At 49.2% G+C, this 23,474-nt stretch overlaps 1 protein-coding gene and 2 long non-coding RNA genes across 4 annotated transcripts; all 3 read left to right on the top strand.

Annotated features, from left to right (window-relative positions):
* Positions 1–4,529: 4,529 nt before the first annotated feature.
* LOC135805951 (uncharacterized) lies at positions 4,530–7,230 on the top strand. 2 transcript variants are annotated; one of them, XR_010551188.1, is made up of 5 exons: positions 4,530–4,920; positions 5,021–5,063; positions 5,635–5,735; positions 6,116–6,216; positions 6,570–7,230. It is a non-coding gene; the product is annotated as an uncharacterized LOC135805951 (long non-coding RNA). The 2 variants fall into 2 exon arrangements; XR_010551187.1 differs by lacking the exon at positions 5,021–5,063 and having other exon boundaries at positions 4,537–4,920.
* A 4,668-nt stretch (positions 7,231–11,898) lies between these two features.
* LOC135808381 (uncharacterized) lies at positions 11,899–17,850 on the top strand. Its single transcript, XM_065321568.1, has one exon. It carries the CDS (start codon positions 11,899–11,901, stop codon positions 17,848–17,850), a length of 5,952 nt encoding a protein of 1,983 aa, XP_065177640.1.
* Positions 17,851–21,220: 3,370 nt separating this feature from the next.
* LOC135805953 (uncharacterized) lies at positions 21,221–23,341 on the top strand. Its single transcript, XR_010551190.1, has 2 exons — positions 21,221–21,999; positions 22,785–23,341. It is a non-coding gene; the product is annotated as an uncharacterized LOC135805953 (long non-coding RNA).
* The last annotated feature ends 133 nt before the right edge of the window (positions 23,342–23,474 follow it).

Raw genomic sequence — 23,474 nt, 5'->3', positions numbered from 1 at the left:
AAGAAGGTCTGGAGTTCGGGAGTAATATGGTGGCGGAGTTTGAAATTTTTCTTTGAATTGCTATGGTTTTAGGAGCGAATTAGGCCAAACACAGAGGTAATCTGCGGTCGTGTTGCTGGCACCCGGCACATGCACCGCAACCAGGAACACACTGTCACATTCTCTGCCTCCACTCCTCGTGTAACTCAGATTCCACATCAGACTGCAAGCAGTCCTTGCGGAATCTTCAATTATGTACTCTTGGTTGTTGCTGGAGCAGGAGTCGTCTCTTGGCGACTCTCTGACTCAGCTCCGGACGGTCAAGGCGACGGTTCGGGCCGAGAAGCGGAGCGTGTTCAAGTCTATGGCTGACGCTCTTCGCTCGGATAACCGGGAGCTGGCTAGGCCTTGGCGGATAATGCCGGCAGAAAAATTGGCAGAATTCGGTACTTTTTCTGGTAAGTTTCATGCATGTTTGGTATGTGGATAAAGAAATGGAGCAGAATTCGAGGAATTGCCCGCCATAAGGTTTGTATGGTTCTGCCAATTTCGGTGCAAAAAAAGCAGAATCTGCCACCTTTTCGAGCATTATCCGCCAAGGCCAAGAGCTGGCCCCTGTTCTCGACCTGGCCTCAGAAAAGGGTGCATCCAGCTGGCTGACCTGCCGCCCCCTCAGCCGCCATGGTTTCACACTCAGCAAGGGAGATTTCCGGGATGGCCTGTGCCTCCGGTACGGCTGGACACCTCCTCGGCTCCCAAGCCTCTGCGTGTGCAGTAAGCCGCTGAGTGTGAGTCACGCCCTGTCGTGCCCGTTTGGTGGCTTCCCGACGCTGCGACATAACGAGGTGAGGGACATCACCGCCAGAGCTCTAAGGCAGGTCGCTCACAACGTGACAGTGGAACCCCACCTCCAGCCCGTCACCGGAGAGGCCTTCCGCCATCGCACAGCTGTCACGGAGGAGCAAGCTCGGCTGGACGTTGCGGCTAGTGGTGTGTGGGGTGGCCGATTCGAGCGCATCTTTATTGATGTACGGGTGTTCAACCCTTTTGCGTCTTCGAATCGTGCCACCTCGCTCGCTGCTAGCTACAGACGCCATGAACAGGAAAAGCGCCGGAAGTACGAGGAGCGAGTACGTGAAGTTGAGCATGCCTCCTTCGTGCCCGTTGTGCTTTCTGCCTCTGGTGGCTATGGCAAGCATGCCAATGCTCTTTTCACGCGGATCGCCTCTCTCCTGGCTGAGAAGAGTAAGGAGCCGTACGGGCAGATTATCTCCTTGCTGCGCAGCCGCCTTGGGTTTGCCCTGGTGCGTTGTGGTGCTATGTGCCTGCGTGGCTCAAGGAGCATGTTTGTTCCTGCTGTGCCTGAGTCCCCTGCTGTGCTAGTGGCGGCGGAGGCACGCATCCAGTGAACCTGCACAGTGCAGTGATCCTACTGAGTGACAGATTCTGTAAATACTGTATCTGATGATTCGTTTTATGCGTTGATTCTTCACAAAATGTGTTATTTTGCCCGTACAAGAGGCTCAAAGAGTGAAAAAAAAAAACAAAAAACATGAGTACATGTACTCTTGGTTGTACTAGTACAAGTACAAGTACAAGTAGATGCACCAGGAAGTCGCAGGTTTACGACTCCCTTGAGAACATGTCCAGTCCACTACAATCAGTGACCAGGGTGACGGTCGTAGCTAGGTCGGACAGTGCGTTGACCTGTTGCTACTACAGTACAACGCCCTCTACAAAACAATTCACCTGTTATTTTGCACAGAACCATCATATACATGTACAATCATTAGCAGCATATTTGAGCATAATGCGGCATAATATGATAACTTTTAGCATAAAAATAGCATAATTCTGCAATTTTTTCAGCAATGCGAAAAGCATAATTTCACGAAAATATTAGCATAATCTGTCAAGGCCTATCCCTGAAGCAACTCCAGCGCAGGTGAGCATGACAGCGTATTTCCAGCGACAGAATCGGGGCTGGCGCGGACGCCCGCGCATCACCCTACCAGTGGTGATAGACAACGAATTAGCCAAGGCAACGTCCATGCGTCTCCGGAGTCTGAAGGACCTGGAGACACTGCGTTTGGTGGCTCGGAACAGGCAATCATTCAACGATATAATCGCACAGGTCACATTGTAGAGTGCAGATCACCTAGTGCTTTCAACAATAATAACGTACTTCCACATTATGGGAATTTGGTATAACCCCACACCCGTCATTGTTGAATATTCGATAATAGCGTGGATTTCCCCAACAATATATTTTCATTTTTTGTTATCCTCTCCCATGCCGTTGTACATACATGTAAGCGGCTTGCCGCGGATATGTCAATACTATACTACTGTTGAGTTCGAAACAGGACGACTGACGACACTTATCCAGACATTACAACGGGAACAGGTAGGTTGGGGGAAAGACATTTATTATAGACGACGAGACAAGAGACCAAGACGAACGAAACGACTACATGGTGATTATTGACGAGTGAGAAAAGAGAGAGAGAGATCAAGTCTAAACGGCAAGATAAAGGGCCTGGGTAGCTATGGCAAATATGGGCGCGCAAGTAGCTACCCAGGCCAACGGAGCAAAAGGAGACAAAAGGTGCGTACGCAAGTGCATGCAGGCCAGCTAGAAAAGGTACGGGAGGAGGTACCTAACATATGAGTTCGAAACAGGACGACTGACGACACTTATCCAGACATTACAACGGGAACAGGTAGGTTGGGGGAAAGACATTTATTATAGACGACGAGACAAGAGACCAAGACGAACGAAACGACTACATGGTGATTATTGACGAGTGAGAAAAGAGAGAGAGAGATCAAGTCTAAACGGCAAGATAAAGGGCCTGGGTAGCTATGGCAAATATGGGCGCGCAAGTAGCTACCCAGGCCAACGGAGCAAAAGGAGACAAAAGGTGCGTACGCAAGTGCATGCAGGCCAGCTAGAAAAGGTACGGGAGGAGGTACCTAACATACCACCCCTCCATGAAAAAAATCCCGCGTCCTCGCGGAGAGAAAAAAAAGAAAAAGATTTAAAAAAAATGACTGGTGGAGAAAACACACACACACGCACACAACGCACGGGCCTCACAAAAGTGTGGACTAAAAAATGCACTACAGATCATTACAACCGTCAATGTTTCTGTACTACTCATACTATAGTGTGTACATTGCCAATAACAACGGGCCCAAACGCCCCTTCAAAACATGGCCCAAAAAATAACTATTGGAGTTCAACGAGGGACTTGAATTGTATTCTGATGACTAGTATTTTGCACGGCTAATAGAGCCTAGTTACACTTTAATATACGACATAAATAAGAGAGCGTGGCTCACCATGATCGGACCCCTAATATTAATGAAGGACACCCGCGCGCACACACACTACAAAAAAAATTCACGAAAATAAATTTGACGAAGAAGGAACGCATACAAAAAAAAGAAAGAGAGAAATGTAGCTGACCTGCATGGCTTGAACGACACGAGGTTGACATCAGACGAGACGAGGTTGGCGTAGGAGAGACGAGGTTGATAGAGACGAGACGAGGTTGGCGTAGGAGAGACGAGACTGACATGGACGAGACGAGGTTGACATAGACGAGACGAATGGTGGTTGAGGACGGCTGGGCATGGGATGATCTCAGGGTCGTGGGTCGATCAATAATCGGGCGCCAATGTTGAGTTCGAAACAGGACGACTGACGACACTTATCCAGACATTACAACGGGAACAGGTAGGTTGGGGGAAAGACATTTATTATAGACGACGAGACAAGAGACCAAGACGAACGAAACGACTACATGGTGATTATTAGGGAGGTTCCGGAGTACGATTTTTCGTGCCAAAATCCGTGGAGGCTCTACGGATTTTTTATACGTCGTTTTCGAGCAGTGAAAAGTTCCGGGGTACGGAACTGTGTTTGCCGTCATTGCCTAGGTTACGATCGCAAACACGTCACATTCCCGCGCTATGCCTTTTTATTTTGAAAATTTGTACCGAAATCAAAACTTCCCGCGAAGAATCGATGTTTCTCGTACCAAATTTGTACGCGAAAAATCTTTCTGCACCCGATGACGCAAAATCTCCATACGAAGCATGGTTCGTATGAAAGCCAGTCCACACGGATTCTCGTGCCGAAAAATCGTATGGAGCACGCCTGGAAAAAATCCGTAGCGCCCATACGGATTTTGGCACGGAAAATCGTACCCCGGAACCTCTCTATTGACGAGTGAGAAAAGAGAGAGAGAGATCAAGTCTAAACGGCAAGATAAAGGGCCTGGGTAGCTATGGCAAATATGGGCGCGCAAGTAGCTACCCATGGCCAACGGAGCAAAAGGAGACAAAAGGTGCGTACGCAAGTGCATGCAGGCCAGCTAGAAAAGGTACGGGAGGAGGTACCTAACACTACTATACTACTGGCATAATTTCGGATTTTGTCACAAACTTATGCCCTGGCATAAAAGGACTTCTGAGACCAGATGGTCGGCAAAACCTTATGATGCCAGTCCGTGCGCCAAGCCCTTGAGTAGCCCGTTTTTTATTTGCAACCGCGGGAAAAATCGAGGTGCAAAAAGATGACGACGACACAATTGTTTTGTTGGTATTTTGCAACCTTATTTGGACCTGAACTGGCGTGTGCTGGAGGAATCCTTGTTCATAACTGGTTTGCAGCTGAGGTATGTCCCTTTGTAACCTATGGCACTTTAGCTGAGGTTCGTTGCGCCCAACTGTAGACCATGAAGACCTGTGTTTGCACTACATATTTTTTCGTCGTAATCGTACCATCAACTTGCTTGTCGTGCTGGAGTGGATAGCATAATCGGACACTCTCGGCTTATGCTCTAAGCGAAAGGTAGATATATTTGGGTTTGGATTCCCAAAGCACATCCCAATGAGGCTATGCAAAATGGAGCGGCCCACAATTTCGTGGAGGTATGTCGAATTGTGTGGAATTTTGCACTAAAGTAATTGTGCTTGAACAAGGACGTTTTGGCTGCTTATTTTCCTTGGGCATCTCGACATTGCAAACTAGTCCCCTTGCTGTTGTGTCTTCGACATCTAAACGGAATTTCTATGTAAGTCGTGTGGTTGGGGTCCAGATTTTAATCAAAATCCAGCAGTATTCCTGGCTGCTAATCTAGTTTGCTAAAGTTCTGGCTGAAGGTAGTCGGTTGAACAGTTTCTTTTGTATGTACCATGGTCAGATGGTAGGACGTTCATTACATAATTATAGATGGAGTACATAGTCAAAGAAACTTTTTATGTAGTTTAGCACAGCTGCACAGAAGTGCAGGGCCTGAAACAAAACAAGAGCTGGAGACTCAGCGTCCGCAGCATATGCGAATGCATTGTGAGAGCATGTGTCTTCGAATTCAGCATCACACACATATGCACACTCACACACACACACACACACACACACACACACACGCGCACACACACACACACACACACACACATACACACACACACACACACATACACACCACACACACACACATACACACCACACACACGCACGCACATCTGGCGCTGGTTGGGTGTTGCATACTGAACATTCTGTACTTGCAGCCTTATCTTGATCATGTGTGATAGTTGTGTCACAGGTTTTTGCCCTATTTTCTGGATTCTCTGTGCTTTCTGTAGATGGTCTTGTGCGCTCGTCATCAACAGCACTACACTACTGTAGGTCCAGTGGGCCAATCAGGCTGAACGTCATCATCCAGCTGTGACTGGGGTGGGTGTAGGTAAGTGTCTCTGTGTGCTCTGATGGTCGACTTGTGGCTTCTGGCCTTCAATCATTGTTCTTGCACGGGACCTGCCTCTCATACCCTGTGGTTCACTCGTGTTGGCAGGCTGTGATGCACAGTGGAATCCTTGATGTGGCACTCGGTGTACATGTATGTTGTTGCACGCGACAATATTGCTACTGATGGGCTTTGGTGTGATGCTCTGAATAGATGTACCATGAAAGCCTCTTGATTGGTCTCCGCAGTACATTCGCTTGCCTGGCTCGTTTTTGTCGATATTATCCACTGTTGCAATGGAGAACTTTGCGCGAGGTATCTCACTGTTCATTCCGAGCTCTGATTTCTTATCAATGATGGTCTTTTGATATCGCTTGTAGGAGTCGACACCTGCTGTTGCGCCGGCTCGAGCTAGTACTCGCATGAGCTCGCTGGAATTGCTATGTGCATCCACAAAGTCCGAAAGAACAAGCTGGAAAGGGTAAGTGCATGCTGGTGTGCTTGCATGCATCATACATGATAGCACAAACAAGCACCTGATCCTCTTTGCACGGTGGTTGGATGCTTGACTTCCTTCTGACTTTGATTGGCCGTACATCATCAGCCAAATGTGTCCCCACAACTCACTGTCCACACTATCCACCACTGCGTCCAGCTTCATTTCCGACAGTGAAGTTAGAACGTTATGCTCTTTGTGTTTGAATTCTTGTGCTTGACTTTTGATTAATTTTGTGAGTGCATTGCAGCCGACAGCTCTGACACGAAGGATGATGGGCCACTGGGTTGGCTTGTGTGCTGTGTGCGCTGGGTTTCATTTTGTGCTCTGTGTTTCAGGGTCTCGGATCGTGCAACGGCGAGGGAATTGTATAAGCACAGAACTGTGTCACACCCTGTACGGTACAGGAGCGTACCTCGTTTCTTACTGGTACCATATGACCCATGGCTGAGATGAGCGCCAAGCTTCGAAATAAGGCTGGACAGTAGCCACCGGTTGTTGCAGTTGATGGATGGTAAAGAAGAGGTGAAGAAATCAGCAGCCGTTGCCAGAAGAAGAGAACGGTTCTCGAGGAATGCAAGACAGACGAATCTTGCTGTTGCCAACAATGCGGACTCCTCGGGTGAGGTGCACTGGTGCATTTCGTCTGTTATACTCTGCATCAGGCTCTCCAGCTTGAAGTCAGTAGTCTGACTGTCCACCATATCCAGTTGGCCTTTATAACAGGCTAGGCAAAAAGCACTATCCGCGGTGACCGTAAGACCACGCTCAGCGTGCAGCTGACGTTGAACGGCTCCGACGTTCGGACATTTACGCTTAATTAACACTCCTTATTTGTGCGCTGCACATGGTGCATGTGGGCCTGTTGCTGTCATGTAGCTGCATGTTATGCCGGTTGCAGAGACCCGCTGGCTGATCGTTTAATGCTTGTAATGAAAGTCTACTGCTCTACTGCTTGTAATGAAACTGTGACATGCCGTGGCAAGTCACAACCATCTACTGAGCAGTCTGGTGTTGTTGCGAGTACGGGTACAGGTGTTGGTGCTGGTGCTGCTGCTGCTGCTGCAACATGCTGTGCAGGCATTGCTTCTGTAGGCTGCACGTTGTCAGTGACAGGCATTGGCTCTGCTGAATGATTTATGAGCCTTTTCATGCATTTCTTGCAGATACATGTATTTCGTGGTATTGTAGGATGATGTGCATATTCCCAGCATTGCGTGGTCTCGGGGTGGACATATCTGCCATCAAGGGGAACATCTTGGCAGGCTACACATGGTCCGCATTGCCTGTCAGGATGCAATTTCGAGCCCTGGCTTTGGCGGCCTATTTGGACTTGGTCACAATGCGGACACTCGTGGTTTCTTCCTGGCCTATAGCAACACCATCTGTCCGCCCATTCGCGTAGTTTTATCAGAGATAGAGCCTTGCAAAATAAGACGGCCCACAATCTCCTGCGACGTATCTACGAAATGGGAAATTGAGAAGAGAAACAAAAAGGCACCGCAACGACGTGAGATGTCGAATATCGTGGTGCACTTTCGAAAATGTGCTCATCACTCACCCTTCTAACACGATAACGGCGCAAAAGCAATCGATATAGGAGGATAAGCCTGTATTCTCAAGGTAACCAATTGTCGAAAATTGAGAAGAATTCGGTATGTCACTAAATTCGTCTTCAAATTTCCCGCGGTTGCAAATAAAAGTGCAACTTTTAGACGCCTTTTTTGAACTTGGCGCACGGACTGGATGCTGGCTGACGATTAATGCTCCAGGCATATTGCACAGTAAGCCGTTACGGTGGCAGACTACCCAAAATTCGCTGAAAAATCGAATTTGTAAATTCATATCGAGTGCTACGTCAGTTGAAAGAGCTTGAATAGCTGCAAATTCTCTGAAAATTGTGTCCCGATCTGACCAGCCGTTCAAGAGTTATGGCCTAACATGTGCCCTTGCAAAGAAAGATTTTTATGTTGCACGCTGTCATTTGTTGGCAGCACTGTATTTGAATGTGAGCGGACCGTGCGCAACTAATACTTGTCGTATCATGGAAACCAGGGAGTCGTAAAATACCGGTATTTTACGACTTTAGGGTTTTACGTCGGGCCCTAGACGACGGCTACTTTGGCCAACCGGACAACGAAGAAGTTGTGACCAAAGAGAATGATTTTATTTCTTGCGCATGCGTATGTAGAATGACGTAATACTCAGTGAGTCAGGTCGCTACAGTACTCCCCCGCCAGTGGTGAGGTCGGGTGGAGTGAAGCACGATAAACAAGAAACAAGAAAGAGAAGAGAAAGGAAAGCGCAGCATGTACAAGGCGGAAAGGCAAAAATATAAAAATATGATACATATGTACAAGCGAGAGCGCTGCGTGCGTGAAATTTGTTTGTGACGTGGCAACAAAGGCCGAAACAAAATCAAAAATGCAGAAAGCGGAAATGAGAGAGATGCATGACAGAGGCGGGTTAACATGTCAGAGGTGTGTTTACGTGACAGAGGTGGAGAGCATGTCAGAGGCAGAAAGAAAGAAAAGAGGAAATGTACGCGTGACAGAGGAGTGTTATCGTGTCAGAGGCGGAAAGAAAGGAAATGTACGCGTGACAGAGGAGTATTATCATGTCAGAGGCGGCTGCATGTTGCAGGCTTGGCGGGATACCAGCAGGAGCGCTGCACTGGGGCGAGGCGTGCCGATTGAGGCGGGGACAGATGGAGGCGAGCGCAGCTCCATGGGGTCCGGTGCCGGGCGTGTGCCTGCGTGCGTGCACGGTGAGTGAGCTGGTACGACGGGTGGAGGTGGCCAATTTCCAGCTTGAGGCCAGGACGAATATGGACGAATACGGACGACTGGACAATGCCGTGGCAGGATAGCGGGGTATCCAGGTGGGCCGGGGAGGGTGGCAGGGGCCACAGCAGCTCCGAGGCGGATCCAGTGATGGTGAGTGGTGGTGAGGCTCAAGTTTTACGTCAACAGCCGGCGATTGACGGGATCCCGAGACGGTTGAGGCGAGCAGGAAACTGCGGCGGGCCGAGCTCAGGGATGGCATGCTCAAAACTCCGAAGAGCGCAGCGTCAGGGGTCACCAATTTAGGGTTTTACGTCGGGCCCTAGACGACGGCTACTTTGGCCAACCGGACAACGAAGAAGTTGTGACCAAAGAGAATGATTTTATTTCTTGCGCATGCGTATGTAGAATGACGTAATACTCAGTGAGTCAGCAGATCAGGTCGCTACACGACTCCCTGATGGAAACACGCGAAAGTGTGCAGAATTTTGCATAACCATAGTCCAAAAAATCAGGTTTTTGAGCCACGTTTTGGGCTGCACGGCGGCGGGCTTTGCCCGCCGCCGTGCAGCAGGACTTTTGCCAGCACCCTCGTGACGTTGCAGATATGTAGCTTGATTATTGTAGTTGACGTCGATTTAGTGACTTTGGCAAGTTTGAGTCGTGTAAAGAAGTCAGGTAGGATTCAGTACTAGGCAGTAGTGGAACGTGAGTGGTAGTCTTTGCCGGTTTCTGAGGGTATCCTGGATTTGGTGTGCAGCGCTGTGGAAATGGCTTGCTGTGGACGTCCCAGCACTGGATGTTGTATCAAAGGTACGACCTCGTAGCACGTGCTAAACCTAAAAACATTCAAAAATTGACTTGAGTCTGTGGGAGTCTGTGAGAGAACGCCCACTCGTTCCGTTGTGACAGATTCCAGGGCCACGTTGAGGGGCCCTACCCCACCACCCATGGCTGCTTCTGCCAGTTCTGGACTTGTTTTAGGTTTGGGTCCCGTGCACGGACAGAATGGGCACGAAAATGTGAAAAAAATTGTAAGTGCATTTGTTTGGCTCCTGGGTGGCTCACACACCGTGGCACTATGCCGGAAATTTGAGTTTTTCCGGCCTGGAAAGCCTGTCAGTGAGGCGCAAGAACTTGTAAATCAAGTCCTGAGGGCCAGCATAGTGGCAGGAGTGTGTGGTCAAAATTTCACTCAAATCCATAGAGAAACACCAAAGTTACGGTCAATTGAATGCCAAATATGAAATTTATGTATAGGCTGCCCCCTTAGCGTGATGCCATGGTGCCAGAGTCTGTGTAACATTGCAAAGTGCAACAAGAGTGCAAGGGTACAGTATAGCACCATCATTGGCATAACTCCAGCATAATGTGTAGTACTAGTATCCCTACCTTGCTGGTAACTGTAGTAGTAGTATCCTGCATGTACATGTACGTAAACGAAAAATAACTATGATGCATGGCCAGTCCCTTAGCACTCTGAGTCTGAGTCTGAGTCATACATGTACCGTCATGCACATTGCACATTGTACATTCGGTTGACAACTCGTATCACCCATACACTATTACTAACACGTTCACATCTACTGCACTTACTTACATACACTGCACACTAGCTCGTATTTTGCACATTACAATTCTCCCGTTTGACTCACATTACACCAATAGCTAGTTCTTCCATTGGTCTTGTCCTAAGTGTCTTCCTAGTATCTTCCTCAACACCCGTTACTTCTCAGAACTCTTATCGCTGGCTATAAAACCTTTTCCTTACTCTATATTGTGTCAGTTCAGTAGTTGTTGTTCTTCAGTTCAGTTCCTCCAGGCAGATTGAGCCATAATTTCAGGCAGATTGAGCCGAAGAACATAATATTAGTCAGTCTTCTTGTGTGCCTCCTGATACCACTCGGTGACCTATTACAAATGTAGCGTAATCACTGGCATAACGTTAATTTGGGCATAATGGAAAGCATCATTGAATTCAGCAATTTACCGACTGTTCTGAAGACAGTATGCAGTGGTGTGCGTTCTGTGTGTTTTCTGTGCGTTCTCTGTGCGATCTGTGTGCGCTCTGTTCTCTTGTGTATTCCCTGTGCGATCTGTGTGTTCTTCATGTACTGTGCAGAAGACTCCAGATATTGTAGAATTTACGAGTGTCACTATTATTTATCTACTGTGTTTATTCTATATTTTGTTAATCCTTCGTTCTTCCGAGAGCACAGTCAAAGCGTTTACTAGGAGTTAGTTACTAGTACATCGCTGATTGTTACAAGCAGTTTACAGGTTACAAAACAGCTGGTGTTGTTTCTAAGTTGATTATCTCGAATTTGAATTGTTACTTATCTTTGCATTCCTTCAGAAAGTCCGTTCTGCAGCTCTAGTCCGTCCTAGTGTAGGTTCTGCTCTGACAAGGCTTGCCTTCACCCTGTGGGTGCTAACACTCTCTGACAGGACATGGTTGAAATTGCTTTGAGTTCCCATCAGCACAGATCTTCGTTTTCCTTGTTCTTTGAACTTCCTTTGACTTCTACTTTCGAATTTCACTGTTTGTATTATTTTCTGACTTTTCTTGATTTTCCATTATTTTTGTCCACTGCGCGTGCCAGTACAGCTTGTGTATCGTCATGGCAGCGTGACATCATTGTTTTTCTCATATATATGCATGCACGTGATCTACGCATTTCTTCTTTGGAGCGCTGTGTGCCACGTAGCTTTGCGTGCGCCAGTGTCTTCGTTGTTGAGAGTTCTTGAGAAGACGAGCAAGTTGTCGTTTCGGTTTCTGATGTGCGGTGGAAAGCGTCTCCACGCGTACATTATCTGGTAGCAGAGGATGGTTAGAGGTTCAGTTTAGTTTAGTTGTAGTGTATGTATCAAATTTAGTTGTACCATGGACGAACTACGATCGGCAAAGATTCGAGTGAAGTCCAATTTCACGAATATCAAACGTGGAATACTGACAAAGCTGCACAGTGAGACCACGCCCATAGACGCCAGAGACCTGAACGCTGAGATAGATGCACTGAACAATGCGGCAGAGGAGGCAGTGCGGGTGATGCTTGAGCTGTGCAAGCTGATGAGAGCGGCAGGTCGCCCTACTGAGGCAATATACGATGAGCTGGACGAGCTCCAAAGCAAGTACGATAACGTGTTGGAGCAGGCCAGCGAAGTGCTCGCCGAGATATGCTCCGCGCGGCCCAGTCGTGGAGGGAGATCTCCAGCGGGCAAGGAGCGAGCCCAGAGAATTAAGGAAGTGCGGGATCTGCTGCAAAGATCGGAGATCGTTGCTGAGAGCGAGGCTGACAAGGAGGAAAAAAGTGAACAGGCACCAGAAAAAGAAAAAAAAGAGAAATTTATGCATACTGTGCCGAAGCGAGAACCGCACCAGGGACCTGTCGGTCTGGAGTCAGGACTCTTACCGAGTAGTCTATCTGGGTCGTCGGCACCGAGCTCCTTGAGTGTGACTGCTGCCAGCTCGGGGACTGCTGCCAGCTCGGGGACTGCCGCTCGCGCTCCGAGTAGCAGTAGTACTAGTAGCAGTAGTACGAGTACCTTGGCAAGTTCTGTGCCTGGTGGCAGTGCTGCGGCTCCCATCAGTACGTCCGCTAGTTCTGTGCCTGCTGCGGCTCCCACCAGTACGTCCGCTAGTTCTGTGCCTGCTGCCGCCTTTAGTAATAGTATGTCGTTGAGGTCTGTGCCGGCTGTTGTAACAGCTTCAAGGGGCATAACCTCGGTTGTAAACTCGGGTCAGGCTGGACCACTGACAGCCAGTGGCGGAGGCAGAGCCACCAGTCAGCCTGTAAGAGCACCAGTGACCAGTACTAGCCTTCCGCCAGCAGTGTCAGCACCGAGTGTAGTGGCACCAGCACCGGTAGCAGCACCAGCACCATTCGCAGCACCAGCAGCGTTCACAGCACCTGCACCGTACGCAAACTTTCCACCAGGTGGAATGGTAGAGCCATGGCGGCAGATGCCACGAGTCGGCATTCCAGTTTTCACCGGAAACCGCAAAGAGTACGAGCAGTGGCGAGCTGCCTTCAACGCATGCGTAGATGTCTCGCCAGCCAACGATGCGTACAAGCTGCTGCAGTTGCGTACTTACCTGAAGGGTGAGCCGCTGGAGACGATCAGTGCCCTCGGGTACTCGCCAGCAGCTTATGCAACGGCAAAGGCGAAGCTTGAGCGCAAGTACGGCGGCAGTCGAAGACAAATTGCTCTGCAGCTGGAGGACATTGAGAGAATGCCAACCGTCCGCAGTGGTCGCCAGCGCGAACTGGTGCGGTATTCTGAGCTGCTGGAGATCGCAATAGTAAACTTGACGGATGCGGGGCGTTCCCATGAGCTGGGTCCGGGAACTCTGTATAACCAGCTGCTGCGAAAGCTGGATGAGAAGCTGATCGCGCAGTATCAGCGTTGGCTATTCGTGCAACAGCAGCCAGAAACAGTCACCATGTTAGCAGTGTGGCTGGAACAAGAGGCAGAGTTCCTGACTGTGGCAGCAGAAACGGCAGACGGGATCAGCATATCCCAGCCAGCAGCGTCAGCACATGCGCCTGTCAACCGGCCAGCTAAGCCAGGATCTCACCCATACAACAGATCTTTTGTGGCTCGTAGCGGAAAGTCGTGTGAAGTGTGCGGCGATGTCCATGGCGTGTGGCAGTGCGACCAGTTCAAAGGAATGACTGTTGTAGAGCGCTGGGTCAAGGCCAAAGCAGCGCGTCTGTGTTATCGGTGTCTGGCGAGTGGTCACCGCGGCAATGATTGTGAACGGACGAGAGTTTGCGGCGTTGATGGTTGCGACTCCACGCACCATAGGCTCCTGCACGGGCAGCAGCAGATCAAGAACAGAGATCCACCCAAGGACAGACCAAGCACAAAGAAGCAAGGTGTGTACCTCGCCACTGAGGGGGAGGCGCAGGAGTCTCAAGCAGCAGCAACGACCATGAAAGCCAGTGGCGCTGGGAATTTGGCTTTGCGAACCGTACCAGTCATGATCGGCAATGGCAACAGACGTGTGCGTATCAATGCCCTACTGGACGACGGCAGCACGCAGACGTATGTCAGCGCCAGAGTAGCAGCAGAACTTCAGCTAAGTGGACCAAGCTCCAAGATATCAGTCGGAGTACTAAACGGACAGCGCTCAACGTACGACACCCAGGACGTCGACGTGCAGCTCAGCAGCGTAGATGGCAGCTGGGAGCGCAAGATCCAGGCGAACACGCTACAGCAAATCACGGACGACATGCACGCAGTGAATTGGTCAACAGAGCAGCGGCATTGGCCACATCTCAAGGAAGTGACATTTGCCAGCTTGCCGAAGCGTAGAGAGGTAGATATGCTCATCGGCATTGACCAACCAGACATCCATTGTGCGCTGGAGGAGATACGTGGAGCTCCTGGAGAACCTGTGGCGCGTCTGACAGTGTTAGGGTGGACATGTGTCGGGCCCACGACGTCGACAATGGCTAGATCGTCATTGTTCCAGTACAGCTATGCGGCAGGGGTACGAGACCAGTCAGATGTAACCGCAGAGCTCAACCGCACGATGCAGCGTTTCTGGGAGGTGGAAGTGAGTGGTACCCACCAAGATCCAGCAATCGCACTATCTGTCAGTGACGCAGCAGCTCTGCAGACAGCAACATCGTCACTAACGCAATCGGCAGGACGGTACCAGGTAGCTATCCCCTGGACGGAGAAAGTGTCAGAGCTCAGCAACAATTTCGGCATGGCAGCGCAGCGGCTGCGTAACACGGAGAGCCGACTGGCGAAGAATGAGACAGTAGCGGCAGCGTACAACGGCACAATCAAGGCGTACGCTGAGAAAGGCTACATTAAGGAAATACCGTATGATCCAGCCGACACATCCAGCTGGTATTTGCCTCACTTTCCGGTAGTTCGGATGAACAAAGACACCACCAAGGTCCGGATCGTTTTTGACGCCGCAGCAAAGCACCGCGGCATCTCGCTGAACGATGCAATTCATCCTGGGCCAAAGCTGCAGCAAGATTTGTTCTGCATCCTGCTGCGGTTCCGCAGTCGATCGGTGGCACTTGTGTGCGACATTCAGGAAATGTACCTGCAGATTGAAGTGGCTGAGAATGATCGTCAGCGTCTACAGTTTCTTCATCGCGACGAGCAGCAGCGCATCAAGTGCTATCAGTTCCAGAGATTGGTGTTCGGGCTGAATGTGTCACCGTTCTTGGCACAGTTCGTTGTGCGGGAGCACGCCCAGAACAATGCCAACCAGCTTCCACTAGCGGCCGAGTCAGTACTGAAGTCGACGTACATGGACGACACCCTCGACTCTGTGGATGATGAAGTCACCGCCCTGCAGCTATACGAGCAGCTGACTCAGCTGTGGGGCTCAGCGTCAATGAAAGCACGGAAGTGGCTGTCGAATTCCGAGGAGGTATTGAAGAACGTGCCGATCGACGATAGAGCCTCAGTAATTGACCTGAGCAGCAGCGAGCTACCGGCAACAAAGACACTCGGAGTGGCATGGTCCACTCAGGACGATGTGTTCTCCTTCAACTTCAGTCCGGAGCATGAACAGTCCGTCACGAAGAGAGCATTCCTGAAGAAACTGGCGACAGTGTTCGACCCCCTCGGCCTCATCGCACCGTTTGTTGTTCAGGGGAAGATCCTGATGCAGGATATCTGGGCAGCAGGTCTGGACTGGGACGACACGCTGACGCCCACACTACTAGCAGCGGCCACAGAGTGGTTTCAGCAACTGCCTCATCTCACCAAGGTAGCAGTTCCTCGTTGCATTCGATCACCCGGCAGTGACGATGTGGAGCTGCACGTATTCGCTGACGCATCCAGTGTGGCATATGGCGCGGTTGTCTATGCCAGAAGCAAGAGCAGCGACACTGTCCAAGTACGATTGGTAGCCGCCAAGACGAGAGTGACACCGCTCAAGGCCACCAGCATTCCGCGTCTGGAATTGATGGCAGCAGTGATTGCAGTGGAATTGGCAACCTCAGTGACATCGGCGTTGCAGTTGAGTATGGACAAGGTGGTCTTCTGGTCAGACAGCATGGACGTGATCCACTGGATTCGAAGTGCCAGTCGCAAGTTCAAGCCATTCGTTGCCCATCGTATTGGACTGATTCAGACGGCTACGCTACCTCAACAGTGGCGGCATGTACCGACAGCGAGCAATCCAGCGGATCTCGCGTCACGTGGTGCCACGGTCTCAGCATTAGTCAAGAGTTCATTGTGGTGGGAAGGTCCGTCATTTCTACACAGTGACTCAGCCGACTGGCCGACATTGCCAGCAGGACCACCGACAGCCCCGAGCGCTGAAGAGTTTAAGCAGAGCAGCGCAGCGGAAGCAGTGAGCTTCGTAACTGTTGCACAGCCGCCAGGATTTCGCCTGAAGCACGAACGATATTCCGATTGGTTGCGTCTCGTGCGAGTGACAGCGTGGGTTATGCGCTTCATCGGCAACTCCGCTGGCCGGAATCGCATCACAAGTGAACTGACAGCAGCGGAGATCAGTGACGCCGAGCAGTTGTGGATCGCGCAAGCTCAGAGCGAGGCGTTTAGCGACGAGCTGAAGAGTGTGCGCAACAAGCAAGTAGTGCCAGCCAGATCAGCGCTACTGAAGCTCAACCCCAAGGTCGACGCAGATGGGTTGCTGCGATGCGACGGCCGGACGCAGTACGCCGAGTGGCTGCCACACAACGTGAGATTTCCAGTGATCTTGCCACGCAATCATCACGTCACGCAGCTTATTGTGAAGCACCATCATGAGCTGCAGCAGCATGGCGGCACGAACCAGACGCTGTCGTCGCTAAGCACAACGTTCTGGGTAGTGTCTGCCCGTGAAGCAATTCGAGAGTGGGAGCGTGAGTGTTCGGTGTGTCGAAGAGAGAAAGCCAAAGCAGCGGAGCAGCAGATGGCGCCTCTGCCCAAGGTGCGGCTATCACCACCATTGCGGGCATTCGCTCGTACAGCTGTGGATTTTGCTGGGCCATTCGTGACAGTCCAAGGCAGAGGCAAGCGGCGAGAGAAGCGTTATTTGTGTCTCTTTACATGTCTACTCAGTCGAGCAGTGCACCTTGAGATGGCGTACGGTCTTGACACAGATGCCTTCCTCCGCGCACTGTCTCGATTCGTCGACAGGCGTGGTCTGCCCATGCAGATGTTGTCGGACAACGGCACTAACTTCGTCGGCGCCAACCGAGAGCTCAAGGAACTGGTTAACGCCCTGGACCAGAAGGCTGTACAGCGCTCAGCAGCCAACCGCGGTCTCACCTGGTCGTTCAATCCTCCGCTCGCTCCACACTTCGGTGGCGCTCACGAGGCGATGGTGAAATCCGCAAAGCGAGCAATCCAGCACATTCTGGGCAATGCAGAAGTCAACGACGAGGAGTTGATGACAGCCTTTTGTGGTGCAGAGGGCCTACTGAATTCTCGTCCGCTGAGTTATCAGTCTGCAGACCCGAAGGATCAGACTGTGCTGACGCCAAATCACTTCCTGACGGGACAAGCGGGAGGTCGGTTCGCTCCAGAGTCGGTGGATGACACGCCGTTTCATCCTCGCAACCGTTGGCGAGTTGTACAAGAGTTAATCCAGCATTTCTGGAAGCGCTGGATGCAAGAGTGGGTGCCCGCCCTGAACCGTCGGACCAAGTGGCCGCATGCACAGAAGAGCCTGCAGCCCGATGATGCCGTTCTCGTACTGCAGTCGGACACTCCGCGCGGACAGTGGCCTCTGGGACGTGTGGTCAAGGTGTTCCCAGGAGCAGACGGCAAGGTGCGTGTCGCCGAAGTATTGGTGGGCAGCAAGCGCTACACTCGTCCAATCACCAAGCTGTGCCCACTGGAGTTCTAAGCAGGGTTGATCCGTGTCTGATCAAGAGGGGGAGAATGTTCTGAAGACAGTATGCAGTGGTGTGCGTTCTGTGTGTTTTCTGTGCGTTCTCTGTGCGATCTGTGTGCGCTCTGTTCTCTTGTGTATTCCCTGTGCGATCTGTGTGTTCTTCATGTACTGTGCAGAAGACTCCAGATATTGTAGAATTTACGAGTGTCACTATTATTTATCTACTGTGTTTATTCTATATTTTGTTAATCCTTCGTTCTTCCGAGAGCACAGTCAAAGCGTTTACTAGGAGTTAGTTACTAGTACATCGCTGATTGTTACAAGCAGTTTACAGGTTACAAAACAGCTGGTGTTGTTTCTAAGTTGATTATCTCGAATTTGAATTGTTACTTATCTTTGCATTCCTTCAGAAAGTCCGTTCTGCAGCTCTAGTCCGTCCTAGTGTAGGTTCTGCTCTGACAAGGCTTGCCTTCACCCTGTGGGTGCTAACACTCTCTGACAGGACATGGTTGAAATTGCTTTGAGTTCCCATCAGCACAGATCTTCGTTTTCCTTGTTCTTTGAACTTCCTTTGACTTCTACTTTCGAATTTCACTGTTTGTATTATTTTCTGACTTTTCTTGATTTTCCATTATTTTTGTCCACTGCGCGTGCCAGTACAGCTTGTGTATCGTCATGGCAGCGTGACATCATTGTTTTTCTCATATGCATGCACGTGATCTACGCATTTCTTCTTTGGAGCGCTGTGTGCCACGTAGCTTTGCGTGCGCCAGTGTCTTCGTTGTTGAGAGTTCTTGAGAAGACGAGCAAGTTGTCGTTTCGGTTTCTGATGTGCGGTGGAAAGCGTCTCCACGCGTACACCGACCATAACCCGACCCGCCAAGGGTTAATCAGAGGTTGGCATATGCGGATAATGCCGGCAGAAAAATTGGCAGAATTCGGTACTTTTTCTGGTAAGTTTCGTGCATGTTTGGTATGTGGATAAAGAAATGGAGCAGAATTCGAGGAATTGCCGGCCATAAGGTTTGTATGGTTCTACCGATTTCACTGCTTTTCGAGCAGAATCTGCCACCTTTTCGAGCATTATCCGCCAATGCCTAATCAGAGGATACGAGATGATTCCCTAGAGGGGAAGTTAAGGCAAAAATTAAAATTTCACCAGTTGTAGTCTTCGGGGTGCTGAGTCGAATGGTCTTGGTCCGAGAAAGCGGAGACGCTCCCTTCCTACTTGAATCCCAATCGAACTCGCGCACTTCCACCGAAACTGGGTGACTGCGGCCACTGCGCCCCACAAGATGGGGATTTGAGTGAAATTCCCACCACTAGACCTGGGCGGATAATGCTAGCATTATAAGTAGCATTACAGTGTGCGATTTGCAACGAGCATTATGCTAGCATTGTAACACTACATTTCCACAGAAGTGGCATTACCGGTATACTCCAATGGCCCAACTTCTGCGAAAACCAGGCTTAGGGTGAAAATCATTTTTTGGAGAAAAATTGTTTTGTAAAAAGGTTGTGTCTCGTGGACGCTCAAGTGCAGTGAAGTGGAACCAAAGAGAATCTCGCTTGTTTGAAGAAGTAGCAGTCAACATGGTCAAGGCAGGAAGGGTTTCAGCATTCAGGGAAGTCAAAGGGCTTCCGGTAGAATATTTCCTGCTACTCCTCTTGTCACAACGAAGAGTTTTTGGGCTGATCGAACGGATTCCATCTCCTACACTCAGGGATGGCGAAATTTCTGCTCTAGCTGCTGTTTGCGGAAAATGGTGAAGAAATCGTATCCAGTTAGAGTCGTGATGGCGATAGCGAGGAGAACCTGGACGACATCGATCCAGCCAATCAAAGTACGGAGATACTAGCTGTTTCTGGGCCTCACACAAAGGGAACACGCGCAGCAGAGCTCATACGTTTGCAGCGAGTTCACGAGGAAAAGGGCTTGAAGCGCAGTGTGAAAACTGTTTTGAATTGAAGTCCTTTGCGATGAAGTGCTACTGAATGCCAGGCGAATGAGCGAGCAGATCGAGAGGCCTCCACTCGAGACTTTCCTCGCTGGACATCTAGCTGTAAGGGATTGTATACATGTATGGAGCAATAGCAGCATAAAATTAGCATTATGATCATGATTTTCTAGCATTTTCCATGCCGGCTACGTAGAACTATGAAACGTGCACATTATTGCCCAAACCAAGCCATTTTTCCATACTTACTTCTGGTGAATTGCTGGCATTATAGAGGAACAGCAGCATTATAAGTAGCATTATGATACAGTTTTTCTGGCATTGCCATTAGCATTATCCCGCAAAATAACTAGCATTATCCGCCCAGGCCTACTCACCACACACTCCTGCCACTATGCTGGCCCTCTGGATATGATTTAAAAGTTCTTGAGCCTCACCGATAGGCTTTCCCGGCCTGAAAAACTCAAAATTCGGCATAGTGCCACGGTGTGCGAGCCACCCAGGGGCCAAAAAAATGCATTTACAATTTGAAGCGCTGAAAAATTGCATCAAATCATCATAACAAGTGTACTTCTCGAAGAACATGTATGTAACAGAAGTCTTGCACATACTACATGCATTGTTGTTTGACAGCATCCTTCATCTTTCTGTGAGAAGGCAATCATGCCTGTGCCATTGGTGAAGTAAAAATAAAAGTCAACAACAACATGTTACAAGGCGGAGGACCATTGTGTTTGGAAACAGTGACCTCACTACAACCATCCACGGTTGGCAGAGCCCCAGTCTTGCGACCATTTGAACCGGCTCTGCCAACCGTGGATGGTTGTAGTAAGCACTGAGCAATAATGCTATGATATTATGCACAAGAACTCGCTCAATTTGAGTTTCGATATCAGCAACTTTCAAGCTTTTTTTCTGAAAATATGGATGCTTTTTCAGCAACTTTCGCTTGTTTTGGCATGGTTGCGAAAAGCATCCCAGGTAAAGTTGCGAAATATTTTGGCATCTTTGGGAAAGGGCTAGCTACGAGGTCGTACCTTTGATACAACATCCAGTGCTGGGACCTCCACAGCAAGCCATTTCCACCAAATCCAGGATACCCTCAAAAATCGGCAAAGACTACCACTCACGTTCCACTACTGCCTAGTCCTGAATCCTACCTGACTTCTTGACACGACTCAAACTTGCCAAAGTCACTAAATCAACGTCAACTACAATAATCAAGCCACATATCTGCAACGTCACGAGGGTGCTGGCAAAAGTCCTGCTGCCCAATACATGGCTAAAAAACGTGATGTTTTGGACTTGGAGCAAAATGGTTACCACCCTCAAATTGTTGACCAAGTTAGTAGTTTGCTGATGCTCGTATGATTCACACATGCATGATGTTAGCTGCTGAATCTGTTACCATGTGGTTACCCGCTGAGTACATGAAGTCACCTTTTTTTATATGTAGGACTCAGTATAGAGTCCATGCACTATATGATGTCCAGCACCCTATATAGAGTCCATTGGTCCAAAATCCACTATACAGAGTCCAGGAGTCCACTCAGTTTTGATCAGCTTCATCCTGCCGCGCAATCCCCTATAAGGAGTACACTTTTTCTACAAGTCCCCTATTCACGGTCCAGGAGTCCAGTATATCCAGTCACGCCGTCCTGTGTGTTGTGCCCGAAAGAGAACACATTTTCAGTTTTGCTTGCCTCGTGGCAGCGCATTCCTTTCTTCACTTCAGCCACGGCTGCCAATTCTGCTGTGCAGTTGCTGACAGTAATCTGTCTCGAGCTAACCAAGGAGGATAAGGAGACGTTCAAAATCAAATCTGGAAAGCGTCTTGTGGTTCTCTGAAGACGTTTCATCAGTGCGCGGGATGAAAGCAGAAATTGCAGAACGAGAAAAGTTCAGCACAGTTCAAATCTGACGAGTCAGGTACACTGACGCTCTCTTTCGTTCGACGCCACAAGGATCCCCTGTTTGGCTGGCCATTGCTGCCAGTAAGACGTTTGAACGGTTTCATCAGAGCGAGGGATGAAAGCAGAAAGCGGAGAAAGAGAAAAGTTCAGCACAGTTGCAATCTGACGAGTCAGATACTGACACTCTCTTTCGTTCGACGCCACAAGGATACCCCTGTTTGACTGGACAAGAGCTGCCTGTACCACCGTGTCAAAAGGCTGTCCAACTACATGGCAGGACGATGACTGAGGTAAGGAAGCTTTTACTCGTTTCGATTGGTCTGCTGTTCTGTCGTTATGCTTGAATTTTTTTTCCATTTTCAAGGAGCGTATCGCGTTTGTTTGATGTTGCTTAAATGAATGCCCTAAAAGTAATCAACCACTTCGTAATAGTCCTCAAGGACTGCAAGGACTTTGCATCAATCGTATGATCGTCTAGCTATCATCAATTATTATTTTATTTCATGAGAAATGTATTTTTATCCCTGTGATAATTATGTGAACTCCACGACACTCTTCCTGTAGTATGATGTCAAATACAATGGGATCCACAAACGCAGTGCCAGTGTACTAGTAGTAGTAGGACTAGGAGGATTGCTTGTGTGCCAATGACAAGAAAAAGCTTCTCAAGCTAATACTCGTATTCCCTGAAGTAACCGTTTTGATGTCACGAACATGACATTGTGTCAGTGAAACTGCCTCGTGACAACAAATCATTGCATTTCCATCTTGGGGAAGACTGACTGACAGCAACGCTGTACAGATTGTTCAAATCATCTCATTTCAATTTAGTTGCAGTGAAGTGCAACACTGTGTACACTACATGTATGTTGGTGTGTCTGTGCGTCTTGAGTGTGCACAAACGATCTTATTCCTCGTATTACTAATAGATTATTGTCCCCACCATCACCTGTTCACAGGTCTTTGAGTGGATTGATTTTCATTGAGCATCACATTCGTTGAGAACTTGGTAGTTGTGTGCTCCCATGCATCATTACGGTAATAAGCGTATCCTTGTGCTATCTATTTGTTGCAGGTGTGCTGATCTTCAGAAGCTTGCGGAACTGAGTGCTGCTGAACATTTGCATGGCCATGAGCGATGGTGAAGCTTGCTATTGCACTCTCAGCATGTGCTAGTATTATGCTGACCACTGCACTATGTTACTCTCTTACACTACTACGTGTATGTAAACGTGCGTATACCCGTCCCCGTACGCATTCGTTTCGTATAATTATTTGTTATCCCTCTTGACTTTACATGTAAATGGGTGGACGTTTGCATGGCTGTTGAGTTGCGTGTGTATTGTGTCTCTACTCTTTTCTTGGTGTTTTCTTGGCGTTGTATAAGTTTGTGTGTGTGTGTGTGTGTGTGTGTGTGTGTGTGTGTGTGTGTGTGTGTGTGTGTGCGCGCGCGCGCGCGCGCACACAATAATTTGAAAACAAATAATTAATCCTGGGCTCTCCATTATTCTCTTTCGATTCTTGGTTTTTTTCTAGGTATTTTCTTGGCGTTGTGTGGGTGTGTGCATGTGTGTTTGCGTGCACAATAATTTGGCAACACTACATAATTGAGATATTGTAATTTGCAGCGTCTGTGAAGAGACCACTTGATTTGAGGATGGTGTTTGTAGGGTTTTTCATGTAATGAAGTGGCTGCAGTGGCGCCTCAATACATATTTTTTTATCTTGAGAAGTGAATGATGTAAAGGATTAAAGGGAGAGGCCG

The sequence above is a fragment of the Sycon ciliatum genome, chromosome 1 (assembly GCF_964019385.1).
Source record: "Sycon ciliatum chromosome 1, ocSycCili1.1, whole genome shotgun sequence".
Lineage (NCBI taxonomy): Eukaryota > Metazoa > Porifera > Calcarea > Leucosolenida > Sycettidae > Sycon > Sycon ciliatum.
The sequence above is the reverse complement of the archived record's forward strand: the minus strand, read 5'-3'. Positions and strand labels throughout refer to the sequence as shown.

Excerpts from the sequence above, each read along its gene's own strand:
- LOC135808381 (XM_065321568.1), top strand. The coding sequence starts at position 11,899 with ATGGACGAACTACGATCGGCAAAGATTCGAGTGAAGTCCAATTTCACG.